The 23784-nt window shown below is 40.8% G+C and overlaps 1 protein-coding gene and 1 long non-coding RNA gene across 4 annotated transcripts; one reads left to right on the forward strand and one right to left on the reverse strand.

The window, feature by feature from the left end:
* Positions 1-1040: 1040 nt before the first annotated feature.
* Positions 1041-22387, reverse strand: LOC112456383 (cyclin-T). 3 transcript variants are annotated; one of them, XM_025018884.1, is made up of 8 exons: positions 21367-22385; positions 18352-18562; positions 18085-18214; positions 17944-17989; positions 17415-17559; positions 17058-17255; positions 13597-16785; positions 1041-6267 (listed from the first exon to the last, which is right to left on the reverse strand). In XM_025018884.1, exons 1-8 carry the CDS (start codon positions 21510-21512, stop codon positions 6193-6195), a joined length of 4140 nt encoding a protein of 1379 aa, XP_024874652.1. In that variant the 5' UTR covers positions 21513-22385; the 3' UTR covers positions 1041-6192. The 3 variants fall into 3 exon arrangements, with proteins under 3 accessions (XP_024874652.1, XP_024874653.1, XP_024874651.1); XM_025018885.1 differs by having other exon boundaries at positions 17469-17559; positions 18091-18214; positions 21367-22384; XM_025018883.1 differs by lacking the exon at positions 1041-6267 and having other exon boundaries at positions 12338-16785; positions 17469-17559; positions 18091-18214; positions 21367-22387.
* On the forward strand, positions 6829-11856 carry LOC112456385. The gene is made up of 3 exons (XR_003040945.1): positions 6829-7377; positions 9032-10815; positions 11011-11856. It is a non-coding gene; the product is annotated as an uncharacterized LOC112456385 (long non-coding RNA).
* Positions 22388-23784: the final 1397 nt, after the last annotated feature.

Below are 23784 nucleotides of genomic sequence, written 5' to 3' on the forward strand. Positions count from 1 at the left end.
TTTTCGGATATTCTTACTTTCTTTGTTACTGTAAATGTTTTATTTGTGAAGAACGTTTGTGTTACTTAATTAGGGGTCGCAGATATATTATGTAGTGCTTTTGTTCCTTTAAATTTATTTTTAATAAAGAATACTTATCATGTCAACTTATAAATATACCGCAGAAATTCTCGATACCCGAATTAGTTGTTTAAGAAGCATATGAAATAATTCTAACGTAGCGATATTATATGTTATACTTATAAATCTTATAATATTTTATATTTATAGAGATCTTAAAAAGAAGTTGTAGTGTTTTATGCCGGCAGATCCGGCACTGCCCGTAGCATCCTCGAAATTCTAATCTCTATCGAGATATATCGCGATTAATTGGCAGACAGATGAAAAAGCATAAGTAATTGTGTAAAAGAAAACTTTTGGCTGTTCTTTGGTTTTAATATTCGTTCTGTCTCTCTCTTTATTGAGACTAGCTTTCGCGAGTGCCGCCTTAAAGCTGAAGAAACGCGACGCGGTTCAGTCATCAGGATTCTGGACAGGCGCCGAACTTCAGGTCGAATCAAACTCGTGCGCGTCGCGGCCCGAACATTCCGCGCCTAGTTAGAAACAAGGCATAAGAAATAAAGTACGCGGGCACGGGGCGGGGAAAGGAGGGATATAGGGTGAAGAAAAACGCCTCGGTTTGCGACCAAGGGTGCGGTCTTTATTAAATCTCTCCTTACTAAATCTACATCTTACAAACTACACAGAAACAAACAGCACGCTAGCTTAATTAAACGGCTGTACAAACGGCGTGTAACGATTGCGTTGCTACATTCAATCGCGAGCAACTTCACGCAGCGCGGAAACGCGAAATGAAGTTGCGCGCGAACCCTCTTCCCCCTCCCTCGCGGTTATCAAGCGCGCTCGCGCGCGCATCTCCGAAATCTCTGAATTAAAATTTGAAATCTGACAATAAAACGACCGATGTCCATTTCTGTCAATGAGAGATTACTTTTAATTTACTTGTTTAACTTACTTGTTATTTTTTCTAGTTTTTATACAGTTCTAAAGAACTGTATAAGATAAAAAATAAGTTAAACCGAAATTAAAGTTAATCTCCATTGATGATATAGAATTAAACACGAGTGGCGTGAAATTAAACGCCTACGGAGGGACAGGGTAAAGAAAGTCTTTGGCAGTTGGTTTTAATGATCGTTCGTTTCTCTCCTTTATTAAGGATAACTTTTTTTTTGAACGCCGCCTTTAAGCTAGGCAAAACTCGGCTCGGTTCAGCCGGGTACCCGGTCGCGCCGTCAGCTTCAGCCCGCGCCCGATTCGCGCGGGCAACTTCAAGGGAACGACTTCGCGAGGCACGGCACGGCGCGCGTTTTCGCGCGTAAAGACGTAACGCAAGTTCAAGAATAAATAAAAAAAAGGGGGGGAATAAAAGAGATGCGAACCGGAACGGCGAGCCCGTCGGCTGGCAGATGAGTCTCGCGGCGCACCATTTAATCACTCCAGGAATTGCGCGAACCCTCCTCCCGCCCCACTAAGACGGATTTGTCTTCCGCCCGGAATAATTATATTCTCTATGCGCCCCGCATCCCACTCGACGTCGCAGGGAAAATACCGGAGGTATCACCCCACGGGGAAACGCCCAGACAACCCCACGAAACCACTCGAAGGAGGCTTCAACGCCCACACAGGGGCAGCCTTAACGTTTCTCATGTTTTTCGTCGAGCTTCGCGAAATAACGGTTTGCGAGCGGTGTGGAACGTGATCCGAGAGTCCACGGTCCTCCGGAGTGTAAAAAACGGCGACCACGAGGGACAGCACCGTGCCGAGCGCGAGGGAGAAGCTTCTCCGGGCCGCGACCGGGGGACAAGATCACGCGAGAGCGGTATAATTTACATTCCTCCTTCCTTCCTTCCTTCCTCCCTACTTCGCTCTCTTTGTCTCTCGTCGCGCAAATGTCGGCTGTTATTTCTCTAAGTCCTTACAGATAAAGTAACTATGTACAGCATTGTGGGCACAATTCCCATCGACTTTCACTAGTCGCCCGTTCCTCCCAGCACGATCAGCACACGGGCCTCATCTCATCGGCGCATCGCACACCCGTGATAATCGCGACAACGACGAAGGCTACTTCTCTCCCTCCCTTCCACCGTGACGACGATCGTTCGGACGTTACTTTAAGATTCCGGACTAGAGCCGTTGAGAGGAGCAACGTAAATGCCGATTGATTTCTATCTTCATTAAGAAAAAGGGTGGTAGAACGCCAACACATCTCAAATCCAATGCCCGGAATTACAAATCTCGGACAGCACTCAGCAAACACCAAGTAATACATTGCATTTACATTGTTAAGTAGGAAATTATAAGTTACATGTTATTTGGTGTTTGCTGAGCACTGATCCAGGCCTGGTCAACTTGAAGCTCCAGAGACACGACACACTTCTTCCTTTCCATCCACGAAGAGAGGGAAAGGTAGGGAAACTCGAAGTTGACCAGACCTACACTAATCATTAGATTACACATTAATTAACATTTTGAAAATACGTTCAAAAAGCATTTTCCTTTCCGTTAACTTTAAAACAAAGAAAGAAGAAGCGGGAATGCTTGACGCAAGACACGCAGTTGCGACTTGTTTGCGATTTCCGTAACGAATAAAATCTAAAAGTTTCCATCAGGATAATCACTTGATTACGCGTTGCCTCTTGCACGCAGTACCGCGAGGTTGTAAATACGTAAAAAAAGAAGGATATTAGTTTTTAGCTGTGATGTTGCTCCGCTCAACGGCTCTGATTGTCCCTCGTAATATAATTGCGCTAATTACATGGCGAAACGAATTAGCAATAAACGCCTACGCCGCGCAGCCGAGAGACGAGCTTTTGAAAAAGTGCTTTTAGCGAAAGAAGACTGCTGAACGAAATCTATTTTTATCTCTTTTTTCAGTATTTTTTCTTACTTTCTTTTCTCCTTCCGTTCTCTTTCTTTCTCGGCTACGAGGCTCGACAATTACGCCAAAATGCACATCGGCGCGATAAAATTGACTCGCTCCACCCTCTCTTTTTCTTTTTCTTTCTTTTTCTCCTACAATAAGAATTAAAAATATTACTACCATGAGAGACATTCGGCATCGCAATTTTATCGCGTCGGATAACTCGATCGCAACTCAATCGAACGAAAAACATTGCAACGCGTAATTTCGGCCCTACATTGTACGATCGTCGTTAGATTTGTTATGCGCACTCCGCGTATACGTTGTGCAATACATGCACGTTACGAAAAAAAAAAGAAACGGAGGAACAAGACGTGCTATTGCGATTCACGTAAAGGGAATCTCACTTTTCACGATAGATCGAACATTCAAATAACAAGACCGCTAATCAATCCAACGTCCCTCTACGTCTCTCGCAGTACAAATTTCGTTAATTAAATCCTAGCTACGCGTATAGCCAGTGATCTCTAAATCTCTTTTTCGACCTTCTCTTATTCTCAGACAACTCCTAATTCTTAACTCCATAACCATAATTGACACTTAACTTAGGCTTAACTTAAGTTGATCGTTATTTATATATATATATAAAAAAGAAGAAATAAAGTATATGATTAGACGATCGTCGACCGAGCGAACACACTTTGATCCTACGCGGCGTCATGTACCGCCGAACAAAGTACAACTATAATTGGCGCGTATCGTCGAACGAAACGTTGTACAGGTGTTAATTTCGCGTGGGTGATTGGGCGCGATCATACTTCTTACAACTAGGGTTGGGTATCCGATGCGCGCACGCGTGTGTATGTGTATTTTGTTGTGTCTGTATGTTTTCTGCCTGTGTATACGTGCGTTATACGCGTGCTCTTCTCTCGTACGCATTCAACTATGCGCAACACCGTGCTTCGAAGTAGCTTACTCTCATTTGGTTTCTTTTGGCATTACAAAATAATTTTATGTACAGTCTGTTGATACAATATCAATATTACCTCATAGTCCTTTATACTAAATTACGCGATAGAGCATATTATGTTTACTTACTTTATTATGCAGGTAGGGAAACTATTTACACAGTAATAAGACGATAATATAAATACCATTCGGGTATCGTCGAGCAGGTATTTTACTGTACGTGTGTCTGTATGCGTGTGAATGTGTGTCGCGTATTATGAGTCAATTTGCTTTCTTCTTAAATCTGAATCGATCGTTTCGTTGTAGAGACATTCGGTCGTGGATTTATCTCGCGGAACAATCGGTAACAAGATAAGAGCAACGGTGACACTGACTTTCGATGGGGGTGAATCATCGGAACCGGAAGATTTCAGAATCGTCGAGTCATCGTGAGAAATATGTGAATGGGCGTATTCTCTATGGGCCGGCATCGCTATCGTGATGCGCGTGAAAAGAATCCAAAGGGGACAAATATCAATTAAAACACAGCCGGAAATAAGGCATTGTTAAATGCATAACGTATTCGAAGTCCGTGGACCAGGCCTGGTCAACTTTGAACTTCGGAGCCACGACGTTTCTCCCTTTCTATCTATGGAGAGAGTAGGAGAAACCGGAGGAACCTCTTCCCCCCTACTTTCCGTGGATGGAAAAGGAGAAGTGTCGTGACTCCCGCAGCTCGAAGTTGACCAGGCCTGTCGTAGACGATCCTTAGTTATAGTAACATAATAGCCCTACTTTACTTAAAAAATCTAGAGTAGCTTGCACGCTCAGAATAGCCCTACTTAAAAAATCTAGAGTATCTTTTACGCTACGGCAAATCCAATATGTTACAAGAACGCAATTTTTTTTTTCGTCTAACTAATATCCCGAAAGAGCGACCCGAAAATCAAATCGCACAGTCGGGCAGTTAATAATAGTCTACTTAAAAATTTCATTGGATGCAGCTACTTAAATTAAAATCCCAAATTTGCAAAATTTTCCTCTGCAACGAACCAACCTGTCGATGGTCAATTTACAGGCCAAGAATATATTCGACATGAATGAATATTCACGTTCTTCCGAGCGAAGAACGCCGGGATAATTGTGAAATATCTAAGGCTGCGAAATAGTGTAAAGAAAGAATTCTTTCTTTTTTGTCAGAATTCTATCTTTGCAAAGCTTCCTCGCAGAGTTACTCTTCTCTTTTTACTTTTTCTCTCTCTCTCTTTTCTTTCCTCTGAAACAACGAAGATCTCATTCTCGCGTTGTTCGCAAAGCAGCACGTTAACCGCTTAACTTTTCTCCGATTTAACGCCTCGTTACTCGCGCGAGTTAATTATTAAAAGAACACTTTTTCTATATTCTCTTCAATCTAACAGATACAATCAATTTAGTTGTCTCCCTCATAGGAAATTATCAACTGTAAGAGGCTATCAATTATCAATCACTTGGAATATAAAAGGGGACGTAGATAAGCTAAAATAAAATGAAATAAAAATAACTTCGAGACGTGAGATTCAGTTGTGACAAACAAGTTGGGAGGGAACTCGCGTAAAAAATAGCGGAGCGTTAGATCGTATCAGCGTCGTTATTAAGTCGTTATAATCGCATTAAATGCGCCAGTACATTATGCATTTCGTCGTTAATTTTCACTTAGGACACAGACGGCGGAACGTCGTCCGCATTCGTCTCACGAGTCAACAAGGATCATCTCTATTTAAGGATTATCACTCAATTGCATGTGTGCTGAATGAATAGAAGAAACGCGAATGAAAAATTCGCAAGCAACCAGGAATGAGTCACATCCAATTCACCTGAGTAAGATCATGTTTTTCTCTCTCTCATTTGCATTTCCTACTCTATAGTATTTCACTGAAACAACGGCCTTCGTCAAAAGCTAATGCGAAACACCATATTATGCAACGTGGGAAACTTTTACTCATCCCTAAAAAAAGAAAATTAGAGAGAGGGAGAGAGAGAACGACAAGACGAGAATGAGGAAGAAAACCAAGCGAGTAAAGAGATGATCCTTATCAAGGCAATCAATATACGAGGTAAACGGCATACAGGTAAATCAAATATGTCCTGATATATTTCACAGATATTTCTCAGAATATATCTCAGAACATATTCGAATTGTTATGTATCTCGGACGATATCTTAAGACATACAACAACATATATACAGCGGTATCTCTCCATTTGACCTTTCCTCTTCCAGAATGGACCGATCGAGAAAAGGATCCTTTAAGAGTACTTCCACCAATCATTTTCCAAATAGCCATACTACGTCGCATGGGACTGTTGAGACTGCGGCAGCTGCTTGCTGGAGCTTTTGTGATGGCTGGACGCGTGTCTTTCCTGAAAACGACAAATAGAAATGTGACGTCTTGCTCCGTGAAGTAATGCAAACATGAAACGAAACATCCGCTAGTAAAAATAGTTAACACGTCACGCAAATAAATGTGCGCCGTGTACACGTCTAATATATCTTTTGACCATAATTGAGTCTATTATTTTGAGGATGATGCGCTGTTTAGAATCAAGACTTTAAATCTTATGAACGGTAACGAGACGTGAATCTAAACCGAATCTGACGTGGCGTTCTTTTTCGTGCGTGTTTCCAGCAGAATTGTCAAAATAAATGACTCAATTTTCACATTTTCGTAGCTAAATGTAGCGTGAATTCTTTCTTCATTCCCCTGTGAATCTTTTAATATCCGTTTCCGTAAGAATTCAATCTCAGATTGATGGGAACGGATAGATAGTGAAAAGTTAATTATCTCAAATTAATTTCAATGTATGAGGTCTTCCAGGCGAAAAGCGTGATACACGTAATGATATATAACAAATAATTATAATTCGCAGTGCGAGCGAAAGGAGAATGGAGTATCGTATTAGCATCTTTGCGGTGAACTTGCCCCTTATTTCCGGTTCCTCTTCGATTATGCGCAACAAAGTGGGATCGAGTTAAGCTACGCAAACTGGCAGAAGCGTCTATTTGCAAATTCTACGCATGCAGATGTATATACGGATGCAAAGAAAAGCGTAAAGCGTGCGAGCGCATGCTCGTACTCACATTCGTCAATCATCATGCACGCACACACGCATACATTAACAACACCATTACAACAACAGCGATAGTCCGATAATTCAGCGATAACGATAATATTTTGCTCCTAACAATAGTAGCAATAGTGGTCGTGGTGTACCCTTCACCAAGCAACGGGAACAAATGACACGGGCAACGTCAATTAATCTTGTTTTGTTGGTTTTTTGTGAGCTTCGTTTCGTGTGTGACTTATGTAGCAATCATCGCAATATGGTACTCGTACAATATACTGAGCTGTGATGTTAGTACATACATATATGTATTTAAAAAAAAAAAAAAGAGATGCGGCGGTACGGTGTGCGATACTGCATATGTACATATAACATGTGTGGTATTAAGAAGACAAAATAATCACTAAGGTACGTTTCGTTTGCACAGTACGTTTATTTGCGTTGTTTAATTTTTTTTTCTTTTTTATCGACCATGCGACGCGTACGATCCCTGTTATATGATTGCGTGTAGTTCCTCGCCTGTAATCGTCTATCTCTCGCTCGAATTTCCATGAACAATCGAGGATGAATATTTGCTATTGATTAAAACGTTTGAAACGTTTCAATGACTGTGTGTTAATTGATAATTTCTGCGTTACTCTCTTTCTCTCTCTCTCTCTTTCTTTTTTCTCAAGACAGGTAGCGTACGCGACGAGTGGTGAATATACATCGTGTACAGAATTTACGCAGTGTTCACGTTACACATATATATATTCTTCTTCTTTATTTTTTTTTTGGCGAGTTAATTGTACCCTAAGATTTATGTTTCTCAATTCATTCGTATGCTATTCGCTGCTCACGCGCACGTGAGCTTGCAGCGTGTGATGTCTTCGTAACGATTATTCGTTTTAGATCGATGTAGCATTCGTTGGCTAACAACAGCTTGAAAGCATTGCCGATATACACCGATTTGTCGACGATTCCATTAATCCGAAATCTAAATCATTTTACTACGACGAAATACAATGGACAGTCCCGCTACTCCGGATCGAGATAAAGAAAAATATCTCGAGGACTACTAAGAAAAATTGTGAATTTCTAAAATTATCAAAAATATCTTTGCGAAAAACGCTGGACTTATATACATCTTTAACATATACATATATATGTGTATCATCTCTCTCGCTTTCTCTCGCTCTCTCGCACGCTCGCTCACTCCCTTTTCATCTCTCCCTTTCTCTCTATTGTGTCACTTATCAATCACAGATCCTTTGTCAAATTTCAAGGTGCTATAATTTTTAAGAAAATTCGTCGTCTCAATTACTTTCAAACAAAATTTTAATGTCATTAATTCGATAGAATTTTTATCAAGAAAAAAATCAGCTCTAAACTAATTAAAAAATGCATTATGTCAACGAGAAAGATATATGATATCGAATAAAGTGCTATATAAATATATATATATATAATATACTCTTCTGTTTTCTCTTAAATTTCTTACGATCACAGAATATAAAAACTAGATTTACCTTAGCAATTATTTTGTCTTTCTATTACTGGTTTTCAATTACTGTCGTAATCGCACAATTTGACTACTTGCAGTTTCATTTCTTTCACTTGCATTTTTGTTACCGTGCATGATTTCGTTTCACGTATATTGTCGTATTGGTCAATAAATCGGGTTACAATCGGCGGAAGTCAAGTCGCTTGGTACATTGATCTTCAGTTTTATACGATAAGTAAGAGAAAAGACACGCGCGAGTTTCCTGAGAATAGCATCCCATGCAGCATTTATGAGAGATTTCTTCCTAAAAAATCCTCAGCACAGCGATTATAAAATATCACATTCCGGAAACGGAATTTTTCACAATATATCGAATATATACATGCTAATGGTCTTCGATAAATTTGACACATATCTGGCTACATATACACGGTGAGAAAAACCGCGTTCAAAAGTACATATGCCTAGAAGTAATCTCATCCCGTGTAAGCTCCGATATAGTTACCGAAAGCCAAATGTGATGTAGACGTGAGAGAAAAATATTTAACATACATATTCTTGTATATATATGTATTATAGCTCACACACGAGGAAACGGATGACGAGCATGAGTGATAACGAAACAAGTTTGTATAGAGAGGAGGAGCAGAAGAGAGGAAAGAGAGAGATATGTATAGAAGAAAACACAAAAGTACGTAGAGTGTAAGTGACGAAATTTAGAATAAGCGTTAAGATACAGACAGAAACAGAATTATGTACGTCTATATATAAGTTAATTTAAGATATTAGCTGAATTAAGTAGGAATGGCCGAAAATGTTGAGAACATATCCATAAGAGAATACAAAAGGACTTCTTTTCTAACTAGTCTTTTCGATCGAACTAACAATAAGAATTAAACCCTTCACTAATGACTGATCATCAATTTTATCTCTTTCTTCGAAGATACAAAAATATGAAACTATTCACTATTTTTCCGTTTTACGCGCGCGTTTGTGTCTTTTGTAATGTTTTTATTTTAAATTATATTTCTTTGTTAATTTAGACACTATACAAAAATTAGGATAAGGGTTTAGATTAAATTAAAAATGTGAATGTGTGAATTCTTATGAGCTCGCGGGATTATTAAGTCTTTATATGTACATATATATGTATATACCTACGTACACACATACATACATACATACATATATATACACATATAATACATATATATCAATATTAATAAAGTTCAAAGCAGTAGCGATAATATATTGTACTATTATCAAAGCGTGTTTCGAGTTCACACGGAACGAAAAAACTATATACAACTATAGACAGAGCATCTTAAATCGTTAAATGAGATTATCAACTATGCTCTTAATCATAGATCCTCTGCATTTCGCAAATCAGTCGCGTATATTAAAACATCGATGGTAATCGTGACAATATAACAATTAACAATGACACATTCACGATTCCGATATATAATACCACTTCTCTGCACGTTATATACTATACATTTCTTAAACGACGTTGTATACATGTGCACATACGTATACATAGCATAACACTCTTAGAAAATATATATTCCGACCGTAATATACCGTTCGCATTCTAATTTAATCCGATGCGACGTTCCTGAGTTAATATTTGTTCTATAAAAACTTCACAATTGTCGTGCTCGATTGTGTAATATACACAAAATTTAATTAAATCGAAATTATTAGTAATTTCGGATAAGTTGAAATCTATGTTTATGCAATCAAAAACGATTCACAAATCGCTTGCCTCCCTGGCTAGCAAAAGCATTACACGTATTACTCGCTATTCGCTAATAGCGGAGGCTTCTATCCACGCGAGTAATAGTTCTTTCGGGAATAACTGACGCCGATAGAAAATCGCTTTCTTCGCTATATCTTCGTCTAATATATTTCGTCTATCACACGTGGCAGTGTCCCTCCTCTCGAACTTTTACAACGTAGTTTTCCCTCTTCGAACTTACGATGTTTCCCCTAAGGCTCTTATATATTCAACAATCAATTATTGTACTTAAACTATTAAGCGATATACTATGTGCAGAGAAAAAAAGATGCCTGCAAGAATATCTTGCATGTGAAAACTTCTAAGAAAGTTACAATTTTCAAAAAATTTCCTATTTTTTGACTAATATTCCTATTTCTCGGTTCCTTTCAGAGCAACAAAAAGAATACGAATCACAGAGATAACCGGGGGTGCTGATTAGAGTCACAACGAAGATATGATTTTTAAAATGACCATCAAGAACTTTGCAGGAAATTTTTTGAAGATTATGAAAAATTATATATACATTTTAAAGATAGGTCAAGTAATTATAGCATTTCCAAAATATATTTCAGTTTGCACGGTAAGAAAATGCTGTATAATTTATCTCAGAGGATCTAATATCATCGACAAAAAATATTATCTGTGCTATTTAAGTACAGATTTTTTCTCTAAATTTCATTGATCATCTATTATAACATACTATTTTTTTTTAAGTTTATATAATTTAATAATTTTTTTAATTTATATAATTTAAATTTTTTTTCTTATTTTTCAGGCACTGGGTATAAAAAGGAAAGTAGTAACAAGCAAGAACAGGTGTAGTTCTATAGCAAACTTACAGTAGGTAGATCATGCTGGCTACAAGTGGGAAACTAATTTTTGAGAGAAAAGGGAAATTAAAAGGAAAAAATAACGATATTTCCCAACAATATCGTCGACACATTGCATTGCTATAGTACCAATAGCTGCTATCATTGTGGTATAGCTCGATCCCACAAACACTTGAATTTAACTTCAATTAAGGTTTACGAGATCGGCTGTATGCGACTAACCGAAAATTGCACAATTTCTGCAATATTGGTATTATGCATTTGCACACGTTTTCATCCGAATGTCTTAGGCACTCGGATTGCATTATCGGATCAATATCCGTTTCACTACGAATCAAAAAACATTGATACGAGATACCATTTTCGACTAAGATTTTCTACAACTATTATACAGGTACGGAAAAAAGATACGATCGAAGCAGTCAGGTGATAAAGAATAAACGGCACGACGTCATGCTACTACTTCTACCAAATTATTTCGCAGAATCGAAGGGAAAGAAGAAAAATTAACAGCGTTTCTGCGCATTTAATTAGCTCGGAGAACGATTATGGGGGTTTTAGATTTCAACACCTAACCCAAGTATAAGAGAAAGATGTATGTATATATATACATACACATTTAAAAAAGTGTATATATATTTTTATATAAATATATACCAATTTAGAGAGTAACAAAGATAATTTATCATGTCCACAATCTGAGTTTACACGACAGAAAAGTACTATATATTTACATAGAGAATTTTATATTGTTGGAGGATTATATTTATATATACCGTCTCATTTTCATCATAAATTCTCTAATAATTTTGGTGAATTATTTATGTGATTTTTTAGCCGTTACCTTTGAAAGAAATAGAAATTATATACATTGTATATACAAATTTTCGAACAAATTCATAAAAATTAATCGCTTCCAGAGCACTTTACTTTTATCAAAAATATTACTGGAGAGAAAAAATAAGAAAACAAAGAGAAAAAAGAAGAGAGAGAAAGAAAATATTATTCAGACGATGTAAACTATTATAAATCACGTATTCATTGATCTTAGAGAAGAAATAGAAAGAAAAATATAAATATCCAAAACGAAGCAGAATTTCACATCGTTGAAATCGTAATGGGAAACTTGATTTTAAGAGGAATAGTCTCTAGCGAATAATTAATACAAAATATATACATGTAAAGAAAACAATCTTAAAGATTGAAATTTAAAAAATACGTATATATATAATTATATAAAATTATATAATTATATATAATCTACATATCTGTTTAGTAAATAACTGGGTTTAGTTGCAAATTCTATAGTGCAAGTGAACTTTTTACATATGTATAATTGTTCGGAAAGTTCATAATTTTTGGTATATATATATAAGTATCGATATTAACAATTTTATTTTTTTTTTTTGTAAAGTGATGGTATTTATGTATGATTTGAAAGGTAAAAACCTAAGTATCATTCAAAGCAAAAAGATTAAAATTTGTTGAGTTATGCTCAACAACTCTCAGAAGATGTAAGATAAAAAGTGCATTTTCGGCATTTAACATTCTTTTACTATCGCAAAAGTAAAAATGCTGCATAGACTTAAAAAAAAGATATTTGCTGTTTATGGATTGAATGGTTAAATGTCGTTGAAAGCACTGTGTATAAGTAATTATCCCATTTTTAACCGATAATTTTTCTCTGAAAGATGTAGAACGTTCTGGCACATCATCGGCTATTGATGACATAAAATCATAACATCAAATGAAAATGTTAATCAAGAATAATCCATGTTGGGTTACTCTAGAGACTATTGAGATGAAAATATTAAATAAAATACTAATTCTTTTTTTTCTCAAATTTCACTACACACTTTCCGAACAATACGAACAATGTAAAATATACATATACATATATATGTACATGTATAAAGTGAGGCGTCTTATCACTCCGACATTGACGGAGGAGGTGGTGGAGGCGGCGGCGGTGGCGGCCCACTCGGCAGGGGAGGAAGTGATGGGGGCGGTTGAAGAGGCGGTGGGGGCAACAATTGCGTATCTTCCTGCCGGGTGGACACAGCCGACTGGGACTGAATTATATTTTGATTCTGAAAGAGCTGATTTGAAAGTAACGACGGCGGTGGTACCGACGTGTTGATGGTGCCGTCCGGCGTCATTATCAGATTACCTCCCGCCGGGTACATTGGATATTGCTGAAATTGTTGATAATATTGCTGATAGGCGGGTTCATACACGTATCCGGCGGATGTACTAAACATGGATGCTGGATAATTAGCATAAAAATAAGAATCTGTGCCCTGCTCGGTATGGCCAGTCCCTCTCGCGTACCCGCCGACATCGCCGCGAACAGTCGGGGGATGGTGGGACTGATGGGAATGATACTGTTGATGACCGCGGTTACCGCGACCGTTACCGTAAATCTCTCGCTGGTAGTGACCACCAGCGTTACCACCGCGCTGACCGGCAACTGCGTGATGTGGTGGTGGACCGCGACCGCCTTGATGCTGACGGACGCCTCTACCACGTACCTTATTATTGCTGCCGGAGTTATAGTGCCTGCCGTTCTGCCGTTCTCCAGGTCGGTGGCCCTGGCCGTAGCCACCCGTCGTAGGTAACATCAGCGCTTGCTTCTTTGTGAGCGGGACGCCACTGCTGCCCGAGCTGTCGCCGATCAGGTCGGCTCGCTCGCGCTTCCGACTTGTCATTTCGTTCGCGGATAATTCAGAGGAGAGCTGCATGTGCAAAGATCCGCTAGAGCCGTTCGACGACGATGACGTCGACGATGGCAGCGGCGCCGCCGCGGAACTCCTTGAGATACCAAGATCGGTGCGGATTTTGATCTTTAGCGGACCCTGGATCATTGGCTGCGCGGGTGATGAACTGGGCACACTATCGGTGCCCTTGAGCCTTTCCTTGGGTATCTTGATCTTCAGGCCCGTGCTCTGAGGTGATATATTTTTGTCCAACGGACCTCCGCCGACCACGGTCGATGACGCTTCCGTGCTCAGGTTCAGTTTGTCCTTGGGGATCGTAATTTTGATGGGCGCCGCCGTTGGCGTCTCCTCGCTTTTTTCCTTGTCTTTTTTCTCACGATGTTTCTCCTTAACTTTATCCTTGTGTTTATGTTTATGCTTATCTTTGCTCTTCTCCTTATCTTTGTGCTTGTGCTTCTCCTTCTTTTTCTTCTTTTCGCTCTTATGATGCTCCGACCGCTTTTCCTCGATCGGAGGAACAGTCGTTACCGTGGAGACTGTTGGCGCTGTCAATTCTATCATGTTGCTGTTGCTTGGCAGCATCATCGACACATTGTCGGAGAGAACACTGATATCGACGGTCGAAGCTATCGGTGTGAAATTATCGCTCGCTATCGACAAACACTGAGTCGTCACTGGTAATTGGTGATCCATCAACGAATGCTGAATGGACTGTAGCTGATGATGCTGTTGCTGGTGCTGCAAGTGGTCTTGGTGCACCTGCTGAAGAGGTAATTGGCTAGGTTGTTGCAGTCCCTGCAACAGCGATGGCATCGGCGGCAGTGTCTCCTGGAGCAACGCGCTTATACTCTGCGCGGATTTCATCGGCGACGTGTATTCAAGTTTTGTCTGCGATTGGGAATGCATTGGTTCCGGGGCTCTGTGTCCCGACGGTTCCTTCTTTACGTAATGCTCTAGAGGTTCTCTTCTCACACGATGTTCCGGGAGTTCTTGTTTCACCACGTTGAGGTCCATACCGTTAGTCAGTGCGTTCACATTCATCGATAAGGCTTTGTGCTGCGACATCGCGTTGAAACGAAACTGATCCGATTCGAATGGTTTGATAAGCTCCGGTGGCTTCAAGTCATTAATAACGGATGATGTGCTGTTCCTGCTGTTCGACAACGACAGATTGTCGCGTATCGGTTGGATCAGATCAGGCACGCGGCCGAGCATCTTCATCGCCTCCAAACTGGTTGTATCTTCCGTCTTGATTTCCGTCTTGATCTTCACCGGCTGCTCGCTCTCACCGATACTCGATGCACGCGTCCTCTTATGCACGGATCCTTCGTTGGACGGTCGTTTCATTGTTAACGAATCTTGCAGTGTTGGAGAACTCGCGAATGGCGATACGCGTTCCTTCATCTTCGTGGCTGCGGAGGGTGGAGTTTTCTGTTTCGATTTAGGCCTTGCGCTTTGAGCGTGCGATTCTCTGGGCACGATCGGCGTCTCCGGGCTGAACAGCGATCTGTGCTTGCCAGGTGGTGTATGCAGACTGCCCTGTTGGACATCGACGGAATTCCTCTCGGCAAATTCCTCGTGCGTGGTCGATCGCGATCGCTTCTCCGACTTCGTATCATCGTTGTTCAATGTGCTCAAGCAAGACTGGGAATTGCCATTTTTTATAGCAATGTCTTTCAGGATCTGGGATACACCCTGCGCGGTATGCTGACAGTACATCTGTGTCTTAACGGGTGCGGTCTTCTGCGACAACAACGCGCTTGGAGACGTTCCCTGCGGCAGCGCGTTCTGACTGGCAGTTGCTGGGTGCTTCATATCACCGGTGAATGAACTGCCCTTGTCCTGCTGTTGCTGATTGTACTTGGCATGATGCGCCTGCTGCTTCTGCTGCGCGTTCATCAGATACGGTATGTCCGCCTGCTTCGGCGGCGGCAACGGCTTCTCGATCAGCTTCCGCACCTCCTCACTTCTCTGCTCCAGCGCCTCCGCTTTTCGTCTCAATTGAGCCTCCATTCTGTTAACGTCTGCGTATTTCGCAGATTTGAGCCTCGGGTCCTCTCCTCGGTACAACCTCTTATCGTGCCCCTGATGCTTGCTATCGAGCGCGTTCAGTCTATGTCCGCTGTGATTATTACTCATCTTTTCATGCAAACTACCGTGCACCGAGGATGCGGTATCTTGCACAGCACCACTGTCCGACCTATGAGCTATAGATTCGGACGAGGAACTATCTAAATTGGCGTGGTGCGAGGAATGTGCTATACCAGCACTTGTGCCAGCCATACCGGCACTGTGTTCTCTCGGCAATCGTTGTCTATTAGGATCGCGATTAGGTTGACTGCTACCGGAGTGTCTCTGCGGCACTGGTTGACCGACTTTCATGTCCGGCCGATGATGATGATTGTGATGAAGGCCAGTACCCTTTTGCACAGATGGCATCTGGTGCTTGTTCGACATACTTGCGTTAGATACTTGTTTATGGTGATGTGAATGATGAGGCTTGTTAGGATCAGCGACATGGCATCCGATAGCGGCGACTGCCTTCTCTCGTTCCAGACGCTCTCGCTCCTTCTTCTCGCGATATTCTCGGTAATCTATCGCAGTTGCTCTCGTCGATGGTCCTGCGATGGTTTTCTTCTCATCCTGTTTCTCCTGCTGTCCATGATGAGACCGACTCGAATGAGCAACGGCGCCGTCTGTCGTATGATGAGACCGACTCGAGTGGGTAGTAACAGCGGTAGAGGAGGTAGAAGAGGTACCATCGGCCGCGTGATGAGTGCGGCTCGAATGGGCAGCGGCGGCAGCGGGAGCACCAGCAGTGCCTTCCGCTGCGTGATGAGAGCGGCTCGAATGAGCAGCGGCGACACCGTCCACCGCGTGATGAGAGCGGCTCGAATGGGCGGCAGCGGCACTTTCCACTGCATGATGAGCGCGACTCAACTGAGCAACAATGGCAGCCGCACCATCCAATGCTGGAGATTGTATTCTACGCGGCTCGGTATCCTAAAGAGAAGAAGATGCGAGTTAGAGCTCGTCCACGGAATAGACAAAAAAAATGTAAAAACAGAGAGTCTGCTTTCTATTGCTGCCCTGGCTCCACTATTTCGAGAAGTGTGTGTATATATATATATATATATATATATACATACATTGAAGCGTGAGAAACTTACATATAACTGTCACGCTTTAGTGTATGTACAGTTCTTAAACTAGTACAGCCACTACAGCAACAGAAAATAGACCCAGAATCATATTCGTACGTGCGAGTTACTTACGAATGGCGAGTTCGGGAGGCTCGGAGGATGAATATTTGGACTCTGATTAGCGGAAATGCTCATAATTTTCCTTTTTAATCTCGATGGACATTTATCGAATATATGAAGAAATTCATTTGTAAGTTCTTGAAGTAGCTCCGCAGTTACGCTTCTGTCTACGTACCAGAACCATTCTTTTCCTTCGGTACTCTGCGGTATCTGTGCACAGAAAAGAATAAACAATTAATAAAAGCGTACCATGTATATACATGTTAATGCAGTTTCAGAGAATTGAAATAGATATAAATCGACCAGAAGACGAACGCGACGCATGCATGAATAATTTTACAAGTGTTTATATTATGATTGTTATCGCACATCAGCAGTCTGCAGCAACTTGCGCGCTTGTTCGGGGGATATAAGTTTTCTCACCTCCCAGTTAGACCATTTACATGCGAGGTGTATGCAAAAACAGGCTACAACTGTCGGCTTATATTGTAGACACATTGTAGTTAAATGTAGGCTGCAAAAGAAAAGAAATCGTACAAAAACCTGCATAGAACTCATCGAGCCTGTCATAATCGAGAACCATCGTTATTTAACAATTTTAAAGATTTGCATGTCAAAACCGTACAAATATGAATAACTAACAAGTGGTAAAAAGTAAAAAACTATTTTCGTAACTACTTGTATTATTCTAAAAAAGATAAAACTCTTATATATATCTTTGCATGATAGTCTGTGTATAGTTTCGCTTTTATCCTATATTTTGGAAATATCTGTAGTTTCTCTGAACCGACTACCATTTACGTACTGGCACATTTCTGTTTTTGCAAAAAATAAAATGTCTAAAAGATACTGTTACTGATCGAGCAAAAGTAGCAGTACAGGAGCAGTAAACAATTACCTGTTAGATGCCATAAAGTATGAGGTTTGAGCTAAATCTTTGCTCGCTAAAACATAAACAATCCATTTCAATTAGTTTCTATCGGAGTCTAGCAATCCCACATGGAGATTGATATACAGTAATGGTATACTACGACCTAACCTGTACCTTTTACTAGTTGACAACATCTAACAACGTGAGTGTGTGGATGATCAATGGCAACATCGAATCCTAATGTTTGTAGGAGGACATTCTCGTTGAATACCAAATCTTGCGCTTGCTCGAGAAATTGCTGCAAATAATAATATTAGATATTTATGTTGAATAGATGAAAAAACATAATTTCTTTTTTTTTTTTTTGCATAAACGGATGTAAAGTTTAGACATGATCAAAGTGACATATGTGTCTCCACAGGACGAACAACCTACCTCAGACCGACTGTCAGGTGGTGGTTGGTCTCTGTGGAGACACATATATGCCATTTTGATAACATGTTCTAATTTCCTTGGTTGTTCTTCCACTTTTGCAGCTAGAAAGAGCGCCGCTACTGCAATAGCGTTCCTGTGAAACTGCGTCAGCGAATGGAACACGTAGAATCTGTGCATGTACACTATGGCAGTGTTGATGCACAATTGTGACCTGATTTTTGTTCATTAAGGAAAATAATTTTCCAAGATATTCACAGAAAGGACCTCATACAATTTATATGGGGAAAAAAAACATTTTTGATCAATTTGCTTGAACTTGTGATATATTGTAGTTTTTGTGTCCTTAATAAAGTCTCCAATTTCATCAACTTTCTATGGATTAGTTTCTGAATTATATTTGAAAATCTCCTACACAAGAACCGTTTGTACGTTTGCATACATGAGCTTGCACTTGTGTGCCTGCCCGCATCTGTGTATGAATGCCTGTGAATGCTTCGCGGGCAAAACATTCACGAACATTCATACACACAGATGCGGGGAGGCACACAAGTACAAGCTCGTGTATGCAAACGTACAAACGGTTCTTGTGTAGATTTTCAAATGCCTGGTAAGGTAAATGTCCCGAATTAAAATAAAAAAATCAAAGATAAAAACATTTTTCTTGTATTATAATTTTATCTTTGATTTTAATTCGCGTTATACTTTAAAAACTAAAATAATAAAGGTGTCTAGACGTAGGTCTTAAGTGTCCCAGCATTGGTACATTTACCTTAATTCAGAAACTAATCATAGAAAGTTGATGAAATTTGAGTCCTTTCACCAGGGACACAAAAACTACAATATATCACAAATTCAAGCAAATTAACCGAAAACTTTTTCTTCTCGTATAAATCACGGAGAGCAGGGCCTTTCTTTACACAGTAAAATTATATTACTCATATGCAGGATGGAAATTCAGGATATTCAGGATTAAGAATAAGGAATACATTTTTACACGTATCCGTCAATTATATGGATCCTATGGATACTCACAGTAAAGATATATCTAATATTTATGTCAATATCTTCTGCAACAAAAAAAAAACATTCTTAAAGATTAATATGATCTTTATCTATGATTTTAATACAAACTTTATGTAATAGATTAAAAAGAGATACCTATAAGCCCCATCTATTTTACAGTAATTTAAAAAAAAAAGATATTGCAAATTCCGTACAGTATAGATGGACAATGTACGGGAAGCAAAGGATTCACTATATTGGAATCCTTAACATCACATGTACCATAAACGATTCCATTTCTATCAGCATACATGTGTGTGTGAATTCATTTCTAAATATAATTAAAAAGTACTTGACAGAATACTTTCAATTCGAGTATTCAATTTCGAGTACACAGAGCAGAATACTATCTAGTAACGTATTTCTTCTTTGTGTAAAATTATATATGTAATTTACATATGTATGATTGTTGAGCAGACAAAAATTTTGAAAGTAATGATTGAAATATTCTGCTTTATATACGTTCTGCGTTACGTGATATACCGACAAGGGATCATCCGAGTCTATAAAGTCGCAAAAAAAGTACGCATATCCTCCATTCGCAGTACTATCTCTGTAGTGTAGACATAATTAATAAAGAAAAAAATGTCTTGCTAAATCACAAGTTGATTGATTGAATAACAAATATTAAAAAAAAAATTTTTTTTTTAATTTCTTTTAAAGGAAAAAAAATAAAATAATTTAGGCTCTATCAATATCACTCTAAAACTTCATAGAATTAGATTAAATGGTAAGATTAGAAAATAGAGAGAAGGTACAATAGTTTTTTATATATAAAATAATTTATTTAGATTTTCAGTTTACAGCCATGTGGGAAAGTTGATTTAATGAACTCAGACAACTCAATCAGTTCTTCTTACAGCTTCCTAATAACAGTTTAGTTTAATGGTACAAGTACTGAAATTTAAAATGAAATGCATACATTATTCGCATACTGAAATTTAATGAAATGCACTCTTATTCGTTGTCAAGAAGAAAAATTGAGAGAATTAACAAAAACATTGATAAACTGTTACAAATTTTCTAGCCAAAATATAACAAAAAAGCAGAATCTTTATATAATATGTAAAGGACTAGACGTAGAATTTTCTGGGAAGTTGCAAAAGTTCCAAGTAACACTAAAAACTAGAAGCGTAAGGCAAACTTTCCACACATTTCTAAAGTGTCCACATACGACTGCCGCGCAACAGTCTACAAAGATAGCGCTGCATTAAAACTTAAATACGGTAGACGGTGGTAGTGCCTAGAACAAACATGTTTAGAATCGCCCCGAGTTTTCACGTTTGCGTGCACCTCACGTGCGACAGGCGAAATGCAAACAGGGTGAAACTCGCGAACTCAATCAAGAATGCCAAGAGGCATTACGTTCGATCTGTAAAGTGGAGGTGTGGTTCAGGGTGATATTTAATCTCTTTTTTAAGTCTTTCCTCATTCTCGCCCGTGTCAATCACGTCCCGTTAACTCGATGGTCCCCGTCCAAGTAACACAAACGCATATACACACACGCGCGCATATATAGATATACACACACACATGTGTGCGTTCCGAGCAACACTTACATGTCGCTCCAGGTACCGTATCCCTTATCAGCCGAGCCTTCCTATGTGCACTTGGCGGCACGGTCCTTTCGCTGTTGGGAATTGGCAAGAAACGTACATGTGACGCACGGGACTCCAATATGGTTGAATCTTCCATTTCATCCGTCCGTGTCGCGGATGGAGGGACGCGGAGTCAATCGCGACCGCTGTCGCGCGTCTCTCATCGGCATGGACCCCCGTGAACGGTATCCTCGACACCTGCCACTGGATTACGAGCGCCCGACATAGTCGAGACGGATAAAACCGCGAAATCGGGGAAATGCATGGGAGATGAGGGGGTAAGGGGGGCGGAAGGGGACACGATCTAGAAGCGTGGAGACCGTGACCGAACGTCGCGCGTGATAAAAAAGGATACACCACGAGACGTTGTCCCATGTCCTGGATGAAGTTCGCCGCCTGTTGACGGTAACTCAGCTCCTTGTCCGCGTCGATGCCGGCCCGCCTGCTCGGCGTGTTTGCTAGCTGCTCTCTGGAGAAGTACCATCGCTCGTCCGCCGCCATTTATATGTACACACAATCCGCCTCCGTTTAGATCGTAAACGATGCGCACTCTTGACGGGCGAACTCTTGACGCGTGGCCGCCGGACGACCCGGAGGTCGGGGGGGCGAGGAGGGACCAAGTATGTACGAACGGCACTCCGGTGCACGCGCTCAAGTCACGTCTTGCCGCCGCCACCGCCGCCGCCACCAGCTACCGTCACGTCGCTCGTTCTTGGCCGATGGAAAATGGCGCCGTGGGCGCGAGTGACGCAACACGGATGCGATGCGACACGACGAGCGCGACGTCGCGCGAGGACACGCGCGTCCAACGGGTGGCCCGTCGAGGGGCCTCGAGAGTCTCTCCCCGTCGATTCCGTTCGGTTGATAGCACGCCGGAACGGGGGGTAGAACCTGGAATAGTACCAGAACGGTTGGGACGAATCGCGCGACGACTCGCCGCAAACTTCTCGCCGCAGCCGCACCACTCTCGTCGATCCGCTCTCCGCGCACCACGCTCGCGAGGAGGGAACGCGCGTCGAAGCAGCGTCGAATCGCGACGTTCCGTTAACGTCGGTCGGGCACCGTCGTCGAACGAACATGTATGGGGGACGTCGTACGTTCTCGACCGACAATCATTTGTGTTCCCGCGCGGAACGATCGTCTCTCCACGAGATCACGCCGTCACGGCCGTCATAACCTCCGTCGCATCACGCGGGGGCGATGCATCGTCATCGCGGTCGGTCGGACGAGCGGGCGTCCCCGCAAGATCTCTCTGCCACGCGACGGTTAAAAAAGACGCTCAAGACGACCGACGGTGCATCGGTCGCGTCACACGTTGCGTAACATGCGTGGCGAACCGCGTCGTCGTTACCACGTCGACCACCTTCACCTGCTCTTCCTTCGAGAAATTCACGTCCCCGCGAACGTGTACCTCCTCTCCGATGTTACGTCGCCTCGCCTCCGGAGGCCAGCGCGGCCGCGTCGCGTAAACGCGCTTTAACGGCGTGACCGTAGACCGTTCGGCACAAGCACCACGGAACCGGAGGGCGCTCGTAAAGTGAGAGAATTCACTAGAGTGTCTACGATTTCAGTGGATGTCGAAACGCAAATCTCGCAAGGTCGCAAGTTGATTGGCTCTCGTATGACTTTTTAAGTGGAAGCGTCCCGTTTGACCACGTTGCGATTAACCACAGCCAATCACAGCCCGCTGTGCCGGTGCCTGGGGTTTTTCCACTGAACCAGCCAATTAGAAATTTTTATTTTAAATCAGTCAATTGGTGACGTCAATTTGATCCTTTTAGCCAATCAACTTGTAGATTTTTCGTAAGAATGGAATTTGCGTATACATACGTTTCTCTTGCGTTTGAATTCAAGAATCGAATCCCTGGTTATATCTGAATAATTTTTAACGTGCGCAACATAAATGTATAGCCTCTAAACATTAATTTGTTGTGCAAAACTATTTTTTTTTTCATAAACTTCTAAAGAAAAAAAAATAGAACAATATCAAATAATCTTATTGATAAATATTAAAAAGACTCTTTAAATAAAAAAAATAAAATAAAATGACAATATAAAGTAGATAAAAATTAAAATTAATATTGAATTATGTATCTTTCTTCTTTTGATTTTTTCGAAATTATGAATAATAAATAAAATTTTTATGTAAAAAAAGAAATAAATATTTTGAGAATTTTTATATTCAATTTAAGATTTTTAAACACTATAAAAATGTATAAGCAGTACAAAAATTTAGTAGAAAAAATTTAATTAGGATCAATAGATCATCATCCCTGATCATCCCCGTTCAATCTCCCATGTCAAGCGACGTTTAGGAGGATTACTACTAGAATGGGTGACCGCGCGCGCGGAAGGGAGAGCGAATGAATTTTCTCGAATAAGCGCGCTGCTGTTGTATGTTACATACACACAGGGTTGCGTTCGAAAACTTCACTCGGGTAGCACACCAGCGTCATTCTGTCCTTGTTCAATTTCTAGAAAGTAACAAAGATAGAACGGCTCGGTGTGCACCCGAGTAAAGTTTTCGAACGTAGCCTGAGGGCATATAGAAAAATTTAAGCAGTAGGCGAATTGACTATCTTAAGCTAAATTCAATTTGTTTACTGCTTAAATTTATCTATATGCCATGGCTCTTACAGCATGTGGAGAGAGGATGTGGTGGCAAAGCACAAAGTAAAAATCACGGCCACGTGCTGTTGAGCATCCCGAATATTTCCAAGTTTAACCGAAATTGTCGAGTTTGCTTGTTCGCTTCCCCCCTTGTCTACAGTAA

The sequence above is a fragment of the Temnothorax curvispinosus genome, unplaced genomic scaffold (genome assembly GCF_003070985.1).
Source record: "Temnothorax curvispinosus isolate PA1 unplaced genomic scaffold, ASM307098v1 QBEX01006756.1, whole genome shotgun sequence".
NCBI lineage: Eukaryota > Metazoa > Arthropoda > Insecta > Hymenoptera > Formicidae > Temnothorax > Temnothorax curvispinosus.